The following is a 12,111-nucleotide window of genomic DNA, read 5'->3' on the forward strand; positions in this document are numbered from 1 at the left end:
CGGGAGAGGGAAGCTCTCATGAGTCCAGGGTCCTCCCCAGGAGGACCATTTGTTGACACAGTGCAAGGGACCGCTTGTTCTCCAGTTGGAGACTATGAGGACGCTGGAGCATGTCCCCTGTGGACAATGTGAATAGCAGGACTTCTCGAAATCTGTCCAAGCCCCTCAGATCAAGGATGGGGCAAAAATCTCCTGCCATTCTTGCTATATTCGAGGCAATAGGGGGCACTATGTCCAGCCTATAGCTACATGCATAGCAGCCAAATGCCTGCCATCACTTATGTGGTGCACTGTATTAGACACAGGAAAGAAAGTTCCATCCTCTATTTCTTCTTGGTCATAGAACCTAATGGAGGCTGCTATAGACAACATCTCATTATCAGGGTAAGAGAAGCTGACAGTAGTGGTGGCTATTGCAGGAGCTGCCTGATTGGTAGGCTGGAAGTTCAATGTGAGGGCCTTAATCTGACCAAACTCAGAAGACAAGACATCCAGTAATACTGGATAGCGAACCTACCCTGGTGTTCTCCCTGAGGCGATCCACCCAAAGACATGCAGGGCACCAAACATAGCCATCTGCTGCCTGCAGAGTAGCCATTTCCCTGGTACAACAGTGGGAGTCCACCATACTGCAGCAGTGGTAACACTACTAATTTACCAAGTCAACAACTGGAAGTACCTGCACTCTGCTGCTAGTTGACTAATCAGTGGGAACACTGACCAGTATGTATAGCAGCGGTTTACAGTGGAAATGCTGACGCCATTATGCAGCTTTGTTTAGCTCTGCATAGGCTTCCGGCAGACAGACTGACCCCAGTATTAGCCTTGTTTAGCTCAGCAGTAATCAGTAACTACAGCTATGGAGTTGCAACTGGATTACAGCGAAAGCACACCAGTATTTAGCCTCGTTTGGCTCAGTAACTATCAGTAGCTACAGCTGCGGAGTTGCAACTGGTTTACAGCGAATGCGCTGATACCAGTATCTAGCCTTGTTTAGCTCAGCAGCTATCAGCCATGCTGTAAAAGTCAGCTATGCCAGCTTGATCAGCTTGAAAATTGAGCCGGTCATGCTGCTCTAAGTTGGTCTAGCTAGCTGGGTATGAGCTGGTCCACCTGCTAGTGTTGGTAGCTTCTCTAAGTGGCATGTGGTGTGGATTAAACGATAGAAATTAAAATTTTAGAAAAGTAGAAATGAAGATTGCCTTACCGTAACCCTGCCCGCCCCTATGTTATTCTATCAATGTGGTTTTTCAAACCCAGATTGGCAACAGAAGAAGCTCAGTGGAGTAGTTAAGCCCAACTCTCTACTGCTTGTTCTCCCTTCAGTCTCCTGTCAGGACATAGCTTGTTAAAATATAAGCTTCCTGGCTTTAGCGCCCAATGGACATTTGTGTGTACCTGTGAGAACATATTTGTGGCTCTGCAAAGAAGTGCTCAGTGGTATCTACATCCTATAGGTACATTATAATGTTTTGTCAATGTTACAAATTTGCCAATACATGGCAGCAACATTGTGAGCATGTTTGTGTTAGCTGGGTATCTAGTACATCACTTGGCGAAGTAAGTTTTTTTTAGATCCAGCCATTTCAAGCAGGACTTTTGCCACCACACATTTGAATGGCATTTGATAAGAGGTACAGACATGCCATAAGGCAGGTCAAAGGAGGATGTAGGGAGCTAGAAACTAAGGTGAGAGGACTAGAATGCTTCAATGCCTTTCAGACTAGAATGCTAAAATCTATTTTTATTGAAAAGAGATTTCTTCCCATTTTAATCTTACTTTCTTTCCTTTACAGGTAACAGACAAAGAAGAATCACCTGAAAAATGGAACAATCTGACATCATACCTTATTAATATAACAGAAAAGAGTGGGTTGAATGAAGGCCAGCTGATCTGCATTCAGTCTAAAATATTATACAAAATGTTTAGAAGTAAAACTATGAGGCAATATCACCACTGAGTACCTTAGGGTGTGAACTACTCTGTAGTGTATACATTCATGAGAAAATGTTAATGTCTGAAATGGTCCAAAAAAAATTATTCTGTAACTCATCTGTACCTTCCCTTGGTTTCATGTCACACCTCTGTTGTGGTGGCTTAGAGGTAGAGAGGCCACCGGAAGTAACAACGGGAATGTTGGTGGCTTGAGCCCTGGCATGGCCAGATGGGCTGAACATTGTTGAAGTGTATGTCTGTGTGTGTATCTGGGAGAGACATGTGAAAATAAAGAAATTCTGGTTATCTTGTGTTAATTGGCAATCATGTGATCTAGTCCTCTTAATAAATGTTCATCTCCTTACTTTTCTCCTACCTACATTAGACTCTACAGTTGATATCAAAGACTCAATCTCCATTGATGACTTGTTGGGAGATGTGAACCGCACCAAGTTCTATCGCTACAAAGGTTCACTGACCACCCCCCCTTGCAGTGAAGTTGTGGTATGGACAGTTTTTCAAGAGCCAATCAAAATCAGTGCACATATGGTGAGTAGTATAAAATTACTGAAAGACTGGGTTTCTACTGGAGGCCAAGATTTGACCGATGGGGTGGTACAACGGTTAATGTAATAGAACGGTTAATATAATAACTGCCATTTAATGTTATAAAAATCTTGAACACTTAACAAAATAACTTTTGCCAGTTAATGTAAAAACTTACTACATTAACTGGATGTAACAACCATTAATGTAACAGCATGCCATATTATTGTCTATATGTTTGATTTCATTAGACGTTAGGCATATACCCCCTCATCAAAGCACTATTATAAGAAGTGATCATTCTTTCTATGGCAATTAAAACAATATTGTTTTACTTTAGCCTATCTGAGGACCTGGTAGGCTTGCCAGATGGCAAGCTTTTGACCATAATGTCACTGAAATTATTATTTGTACTGGTCCAGTTTATGGTCCCAACTAGACAATATCATTTCCAGTCTTCGTAATTGATTGAAAAAATTCATTTGTAATAAATTTGCATCTTGAACCAATGTTATCCACTCCAGTAGCTTAATCCAGGTCAGGGTCACAGTGGCAACAGGACAGAGCAGTGCAGAAAGACAGGACAGCAGGACATCCTTCTCCCCAGTGACTTCCTCCAACTCATCCCAAGGCGATCCTAGGCCAGCAAGAAGAAATAACTAGCATGTGCTAGGTCTGGATTTGGGTCACATTTGCCCTCCACTGTCAGAAGAGCAGAAACCCTCCCCATATTTCATTGCAGACTGAAAACACACATTTTCAGACTGTACCATAGTCATCCCTCCTGATACATCCATCCATCCATTATCTTAACCTGCTTATCCTGAACAGGGCCACAGGGGGGCTGGAGCTGATCCCAGCATACATTTGGCGAAAGGCAGGAATACACCCTGGACAGGTCGCCAGTCCATCGCAGAGCACACACACCATTCACTCACACACTCATACCCACGGGACTCTCCAATCAGCTTAACCTGCATGTCTTTGGACTGTGGGAGGAAATCTGAGTACCCGGAGGAAACCCACGCACACATGGGGAGAACATGCAAACTCCACACAGAGAGGCCCCGGCTGACCGGGATTCGAACACATGACCTCCTTGCTGTGAGGCGGCAGTGCTACCCACTGCACCACCCTTACCGCCCGTCCTCCTGATACACCCTATATTAAATATTATTTAAAAATATATATGGATTTCATGCTTTTCTTTGGATTAAAAGCTAAGTGACTAAAAGGTAAATGTAAATGTGATCCCACATAGTCTTTTTGGGGTATGCCCAGCTGAGGTACATGGGCTTCTCAGCCACCAGGCGCTCTACTGTGGATACCACCTCCATGGTTCCGGTAACCCTGTTCAAACAGTCTCTGTTCGAAACTGAATCATAATCCTTTTTACCATTCAGTAAGGGTTGATTTTAATCTTGTTCATCTTGGTCTTCAGCCCAGTCTTGTTCACCTCAAGAGACCCTGCCAGGGGACATAAACCCATGACGACATAGCTCTGGCTCTGTTGTTTTTGCTCTGCACTCCAGCAAACAAGTAGTTGAAATAAAACAATGAGGCTGAAGTGCAGACATTTTGCTTTAATTTGACAGTTTACACATCCAAGTGCACAGTGTACAGTGTAGGAAGTACAGCCAAGTCCCACAAATTTTAGGGTACAAAAGTAAGGAAATTGGTTGCATTAGTGATTGTTTTATTTCAAATGTGCAATGTGCTGGAGTACAGAGCCAAAACAACAAATAATGTGTCACTGTCCAAATACTCACAGACCGCACTGTAAAATCTCCCAATCCAAGAAGGGGGGTTCATTTTCTGGCGTTCCTATATTTGTATGAGCCTTCTACTGAAACTTTATTTGACGGAAGACAGGAATTTTACAGTGTATAAGATTAACAGTTGAAGTATTATGTTGTTCAATAAAAAAAGGTGTAATAAGCATAAGGTATTTTTATTATTTTAATTGGCAGTTATTACATTTACTGGCAGTTGTTACATAAACAGTTTTTATTACATGAACCGTTTTATTACTTGAACCATAACGAGGAAAAAAGGGAATGGTACATTTTGGACTTGACATAGAAGGAGTTTAAGCTGCACATAATTCATTTTTCACCATAATGAGAAAAAAGCCTGGAGACATGTCACTTCTGTCAGTGAACTTGAGAGAACCTGTATTGTCATGTGACAGCAGCATAGATAAATGGTAAATGGTTGGCATTTACAGTGCATCCGGAAAGTATTCACAGCGCTTTACTTTCCCCACATTTTGTTATGTTACAGCCTTATTCCAAAATGGGATAAGTTCATTTTTTCCCTCAAAATTCTACACACAACACCCTATAATGTCAACATGAAATAAGTTTTTTTGAAATTTTTGCACATTTATTAAAAATAGAAAACTAAGCAATCACATGTACGTAAGTATTCACAGCCTTTGCTCAATACTTTGTTGATGCACCTTTGGCAGCAATTACAGCCTCAAGTCTTTTTGAATATGATGCCACAAGCTTGGCACACCTATCTTTGGGCAGTTTCGCCCATTCCTCTTTGCAGCACCTCTCAAGTCTGGGCTCTGGCTGGGTCACTCAAGTACATTCACAGAGTTGTCCTGAAGCCACTCCTTTGATATCTTGGCTGTGTGCTTAGGGTCGTTGTCCTACTAAAAGATGAACCGTCGCCCCAGTCTGAGGTCAAGAGCGCTCTGGAGCAGGTTTTCATCCAGGATGTCTCTGTACATTGCTGCATTCATCTTTCCCTCAATCCTGACTAGTCTCCCAGTTCCTGCCGCTGAAAAACATCCCCACAGCATGATGCTGCCACCACCATGCTTCACTGTAGGGATGGTATTGGCCAGATGATGAGCGGTGCCCGGTTTCCTCCAAACATGACGCCTGGTATTCACGCCAAAGAGTTCAATCTTTGTCTCATCAGACCAGAGAATTTTGTTTCTCATGGTCTGAGAGTCCTTCAGGTGCCTTTTGGCAAACTCCAGGCAGGCTGTCATGTGCCTTTTACTAAGGAGTGGCTTCCGTCTGGCCACTCTACCATACAGGCCTGATTGGTGGATTGCAGCAGAGATGGTTGTCCTTCTGGAAGGTTCTCCTCTCCACAGAGGAACGCTGGAGCTCTGACTGAGTGACCATCGGGTTCTTGGTCATCTCCCTGACTAAGGCCCTTCTCCCCCGATTGCTCAGTTTAGACGGGCGGCCAGCTCTAGGAACAGTCCTGGTGGTTCCGAACTCCTTCCATTTACGTATGATGGAGGCCACTGTGCTCATTGGGACCTTCAAAGCAGCAGAAATTTTTCTGTACCCTTCCCCAGATTTGTGCCTCGAGACGATCCTACAGACAATTCCTTTGACTTCATGCTTGGTTTGTGCTCCGACATGCACTGTCAACTGTGGGACCTTATATAGACAGGTGTGTGCCTTTCCAAATCATGTCCAATCAACTGAATTTACCACAGTTGGACTCCAATTAAGCTGTAGAAACATCTCAAGGTTGATCAGTGGAAACAGGATGCACCTGAGCTTAATTTTGAGCTTCATGGCAAAGGCTGTGAATACTTATGTACATGTGATTTCTTAGTTTTTTATTTTTAATAAATCTGCAAAAATTTGAAAAAAACTTCTTTCATGTTGTCATTATGGGGTGTTGTGTGTAGAATTTTGAGGAAAAAAGAAGAATTTATTCCATTTTGGAATAAGGCTGTAACATAACAAAATGTGGGAAAAGTGAAGCACTGTGAATACTTTCCAGATGCACGGTATATAGCACCTTTATCCAAAGCACCTGTACAATTGATGCTTCTCATTCACCCATTCATACACACACTCACACACCAACGGCAATTGGCTGCCATGCAAGGCGCCGACCAGCTCCTCAGGAGCATTTGGGGGTTGGGTGTCTTGCTCAGGGACACTTGAACCGGTAACCCTCCGACTACCAGGCGACTGCTCTTACTGCCTGAGCCATGTCGCCCCCTCCAGATAACCTCCATAAAAGTGGGTGGTTAGGAGCTGAGTGTTCTGAAGCCCAGACAAGTGAGACTAATTTTTATATTGTTAAAAGGCAACATCAGACAGATAGCCATCAATAGAAATACTTTTTCAAGGATAATTACTGTAGCCAAAGTAAAACCAGTGGAAATTGAAGGAGCGACAGAAAAAATCTCTTAACAGGAGCTCCCGAACAACACAAGCAGGTTTATATTTATATCAAATTTTATCCAATGCTGTAAATGTATTCAAATAACAGAAATGCTTCAGAAATATTCTGTCACCCAGGGTATCACAGAGGGTTCTGTCGGTCAAGGGTCCTCACAAATCACTGTACACCATGAAATGCGTACAATTTCATTAAAATTGTATTTAAATTGAATGAATGTTTGGGTTATACTTCCTTATATTTTTAAGATTATAGGTTTTTTCTCTCCACCTCTCTTGTAGGTGGAGCTATTCATCAGAACTTTGAACTCTGTGAAAGCCTATCGACCCAGACAAAATCTCTATGGCCGTAAGATCTATGCCTCTCCAGGAATAAATCAGTCATCTGGTAAATAGTGCATATTTTATAAAGGAATGTATGGACTGTAGTACAAATGCAAAAACCTGATTAACAGTAAAATAATAATAACAGAGTAATATGCGATTTATGAACTGATTTATGAAATTATGCTGTTTTCTTTCCTTCTTCAGGACATTCTTGGTGTTATAATGATCACTGTGGTAAGAGAAACTATAACAATCCTTTATCTGATTCTCTTTCTTTCCTTTTTACTTTATGTTTTTTTTATTTAACCAGGAAGACCCCACCAAGATATAAATTAATTTTAGAAATGGGACCTTACTTAAATGAGTAACATGATGGTTGAATATGACGCTTTCCAGTTGTCTTTAGGCAACAATAAAACAAATGTGCATATTTTAAAATTATTCAGTCATTTAAATGTATTCTAAAACTTAGCCAAAAATCTAAGCCTAAATTTCCCACTAAAAGTGTCTGGGCGTGGTAATGAGAACTGTCAATTAGCCATGATTGACAGACTGTGCCCCCACCTTCCACACATTGATGTTTGTTACCATTGCTACTTCCATGATATGCGCTCATCAGTGGTGGTGATACAGGTGGTGCAGCAGGTGCGGCTGCATCGGGACCCGTGGTTTAAGAGGGCCCATGTCTCTCTGTTCTTATATCAGTACGTCCGTTTTTTTTACAGGTCTTTATATTTTAACCACACACCAGAAAATAACATGCAGAATATGTTTGCTCTAACAGTGGTGTGTATTTATATATCCTTAAATAAGCAAACTCATCTCGGTCATGGTTATTACACTTTCTTTGTAGAATAGTCTGTGATCATGGTACATTTAGACCGTATGTCTGTTCTACAAAACTTTATTGTGTAAACTATTCAATGAGATAACTTGTGGCAGGCTAATTAATTTGGTGTTGGTATAATTTTCTGATATGCAAAGAGTGCTGCCAGGAAATATGTTTCCCAATGTGAAGTGTCTTTGTCATGTATTGATAGTTAGTCTAATGTGTAAAATAAAATGCCCTTAAAGCACAAAAGTGGGTCACAGAAAAGAAAGGATAAAACAGACCAGGAGGAAAAGTTAGCAATGGTACTTAAACTGGATGGATTTAAAAATAATAATTGTTCAAGTGAAAGTGTTCTAGCAACTATATCCAGGTAAATCCTGAGCTGTATTGGGGTTAACCTAGTCCATCAATACTTCTCTCAACCTATATTTCCACCCCCTCTGTCGACACGTCTTGATTCTGGTTTTGCGCATTGGGTTGTTGCAGCAACGTGAATGTTGGCTAAGTAACTTCATTCTTACATTGCTCCATCTTGCAATGATTAACGTAATTGTCATGGTGGGAGGTAATTCGCACTGGTGCCACTAGATGGCCGAGGATATTGTTTCCACCTGTTCCTCGTTTTCTCCAGGGGAATTACCTCCCGGGAGAGTATTTAAGACCAGCATCGACTAGTTTTCAGTGCTTTTGTGTTCAACCGTTCGCCCTTGGCACAAAGCCGGTAAAGCGCCCGGTAGACTCTAAACCTATACGAGTCAGGTACGGTGCTGGTGGATAATTCTCTCATTGCTAAAAAGGAGAAATATCTAAAAGGTAAGGAAGGCGTACAGCTGGAAGTGTTGTGTGTGCTGGCGCCTTCCTCAAGGGTTTTGTTTTTCTTTTGGACTCGTGTGAGTCGATGGTAGAGGGACGTTGTCTCCGGTGTTGTATTTTGGTTTGCATTTTTGTCCCGAGCTGCGCCTCGCGGTTTTTTTTTTCGTGCCTAGCTTTTCTCGCTAGGTTGTATTTTCTTTTGGTTTTCACTCAATGCCCAGCTATTTGGCACGGTACCAAAGTTATTGGTTCGCCCTAGTTATTTAAGGGTTGTTTTACGTTCTCTAGCCGTTTTTGAGCTACTTCTCTGTTTACGATTTCTAAGTTTGGTTTGTTTAATTTCCTTTCCTCCCATTGTTCCGGGAGAAGTCCTGTTCCTAGCTGGGTATCCCTATTTCGGTTCTCCCTGGGATTTAGTGACTGACACGTTCGCGTGTTGGTTAAAAAAGGTTCTACCTTTGGTCGCCCCTGGCTCTCTGCTTAGCTTCCCACGCTACAGAACACAAAAGCCACCATGGAGAGACCAGCGATCAGTACTGGAAGGGAGATGGGAGACTCCCCACTAGAAGCGGTGGTAGCCGCTCAGCAGGCTATGCTAGCTAGGCAGGGGCAGGCGTTGCAGGAATTGCACACCCAGCAGACAGCTACCACCGAGCAGCAGACCATTGTTTTTCAGAGGCAGGACGAGATCCTGTCTAGGCTGGGCAGGCAGCAAGATGTGTTGATGGAGCTTGCCGATAGTTTTCGATTACTGGCTAGCGAGTTCCATTCCCCCCCAAGCACAGGCACCACATCCCTACAACCCCCAGCCACTCACTTCCTCCCCATCTACGGGATCCGCATCCCAGCCCATTTCACCACTAATAAGGGAACCTAAGTTACAGTTGCCGTTGCGGTACGGGGGAGAGGCGGGTAGATGTAGGGGGTTTCTTTCCCAGTGCTTAATTTTTTTTAAAGCCCAACCCTCACGATTCTCAACCGAGGATTCCCAAGTAGCGTTTATTTTATCCCTGTTGACCGGGACCGCTCTGGCCTGGGCAGATCCGCTGAATCGGGCACAATCCGCCCTAATGAGCAGCACCCAGCTCCTAATGCAGGAGATGACAAGAGTATTCGACCACAATGTCACGGGTAAAGAGGCGGCGGCCCGATTAACGTGGATGAGGCAGGGAACTCAGAGTGTGGCAGAGTTCTCAGTGGTGTTCCAGGCTCTGGCAGGGGAGACGGGGTGGGCGGACGAACCGCTAATGACACTCTTTACGTGCGCACTGTCAGACCCGGTCAGGGACGCGCTGGCCACAGTGGAGCCACCGGGGAATTTAGGCTCGCTAATATCGACAGCGATTCGCATTGACAACCGGGTTCGGGAACGTGAGCGAGAGAGAGCCGGCAGAATGGGCAGTTTCAATTGGCCGGTTCCGCCCTCCCTGAGCCAGTTTACAGAGGCGGAGCGGAGACAGGGGGTACACAAATTGGAGGAACCCATGCAGCTTGACAGCACCACGCTGGCGCGTCCTAGGAGGCGGCCTGGGAGAGAATGGTTGTGCTTCTTCTGTAAACGGCCAGGGCACTTAATAAAAAAACTGTCCTGACCGGAGAGCAAAAGAGCAGTCCCACTAGTGGAGCGAGAGTCACTAGTGGGACCAGGTGCAGGTATTAGCTTTCGCACAGTGCTTCCCGTCGAACTGACGTGGAAGGGGGCCGTAGTGAGGACAGAAGCCTTTATCGACTCTGGGGCAGTGGACAACTTTATTGACCGTCAGTGGGCTAGGCAAAATAATCTGCCGGTTCGGTCTATACCGCAGCCCCAATCCATTACGGCGCTGGACGGCCGCCCATTGGGTTCCGGGGTGGTTCGTCACAAAACGGAGCGAGTGGTTATGCGTATCCCGTTTGGGGGGCACCGGGAACGTATATATTTTTATTTGGTGGAATCTCCGGTTTATCCGGTAATTTTAGGACATGTCTGGTTGGTAAAGCATCAGCCACAAATAAACTGGGGTAACGGGAGCAACCCGGTGTCCCGGTGGGGTCCGCAGTGTGATGAGCACTCCAATCATGTGTATAACTCCTCGACCCCTCCTATTGAGACTGACATAGGGTCCGAATTGGACGAGGAGGAGGCTAGGGAGCCCCATAATCCTAGTGTCAGGGTGCCTGAGGGGGAGGAGGAGCAGGAGGGGAGCCTGGAGTGGGACTCCATGTGTGATTGGAATCGTCTTACTGACGACGGGGAGGGCAGTGAGGGCTCTGATTGGGACACTGAGAGCTTTTTTCAGACCACAGGTAGTGGGGGTCAGGAACGTATGGTTGGGGCTATCGAATTTCCGCTACCAACCAACGTTCCGAGGGTATATGGCGAGCTGGCAGAAGTATTCAGCAAGCAGCGCGCGACCACACTACCTCCGCATCGGTCATACGACTGTGTGATCGAGTTACACCCAGGGACAGTCCCACCCCGGGGCGCACTCTATTCTTTGTCAGTGCCTGAGAGCAAGGCAATGAAAGAATACATTCGCGAAGCCTTAGCGAATGGTTTTATCAGACCATCTTCGTCACCAGCGGGAGCGGGATTTTTTTTTGTTAAAAAAAAGGATGGCAGTCTTAGGCCATGTATTGATTACCGGGGACTAAACGCGATCACAGTTAAAAATAGATATCCCTTACCGCTGATGAACTCTGCGTTTGAGCGCCTGCAGGCGGCATCGGTGTTCACAAAATTAGATCTCTGTAATGCGTACAATTTGGTACGCATACGAGAGGGCGACGAATGGAAGACCGCGTTTAACACACACTCTGGCCATTATGAGTATTGCGTCATGCCATTCGGTCTTACCAACGCCCCCGCTGTGTTTCAGGCATTAGTAAATGTGCTCAGAGAAATGCTGGAGAGGTTTGTATTCGTCTATCTGGATGATATCCTGATCTTCTCCGCCACTATCTCTGAGCATATTCGCCACGTGAGACTTGTGTTGTCGCGTCTTTTGGAGGCTCGCCTTTTTGTGAAGGCTGAAAAGTGCGTGTTTCACGCTAATTCCGTGTCTTTCCTGGGGTTCATTGTATCTGCGGGTAAAACGGAGATGGACCAGAATAAAATCTCTGCTGTAAAAAATTGGCCTACCCCGGAATCGGTTAAGCAAGTGCAGAGGTTCCTAGGCTTCGCCCATTTCTATCGTCGTTTTATTCGTAATTTTAGCACCGTAGTCGCACCCATTACCGCGCTCACAAAGAAGGCCCCAACGCGTTTTGTATGGACAGCTCGGGCGGAAGCTGCATTCATTGATTTGAAGAATAGGTTCTGTTCGGAACCTATTTTAATAACTCCGAACCCCTCCCTACCATTCATTGTAGAGGTTGACGCCTCTGAGCTGGGGGTAGGGGCTATTTTGTCTCAACGGTCCCCCCAAGACCAAAAGGTGCACCCTTGTGCGTTTTTCTCGCGGTCGCTGTCCCAACCCGAGAGAAACTACGATGTGGGAGACAGGGAG

General features: G+C 44.8%; 1 protein-coding gene across 2 annotated transcripts in view; it reads left to right on the forward strand.

Moving 5' to 3' along the window:
* Window positions 1-12,111, forward strand: part of LOC133111477 (putative carbonic anhydrase 5) — a 59,598-nt gene that overhangs the window by 25,354 nt on the left and 22,133 nt on the right. For both annotated transcript variants that reach the window (XM_061221876.1, XM_061221884.1), the window contains 4 exons: window positions 1,797-1,869; window positions 2,322-2,485; window positions 6,934-7,039; window positions 7,183-7,212. In XM_061221876.1, the coding sequence (XP_061077860.1) occupies window positions 1,797-1,869; window positions 2,322-2,485; window positions 6,934-7,039; window positions 7,183-7,212 (373 nt within the window). The remainder of the gene's footprint in view (window positions 1-1,796; window positions 1,870-2,321; window positions 2,486-6,933; window positions 7,040-7,182; window positions 7,213-12,111) is intronic.

The sequence above is a fragment of the Conger conger genome, chromosome 2, assembly GCF_963514075.1.
Source record: "Conger conger chromosome 2, fConCon1.1, whole genome shotgun sequence".
NCBI lineage: Eukaryota > Metazoa > Chordata > Actinopteri > Anguilliformes > Congridae > Conger > Conger conger.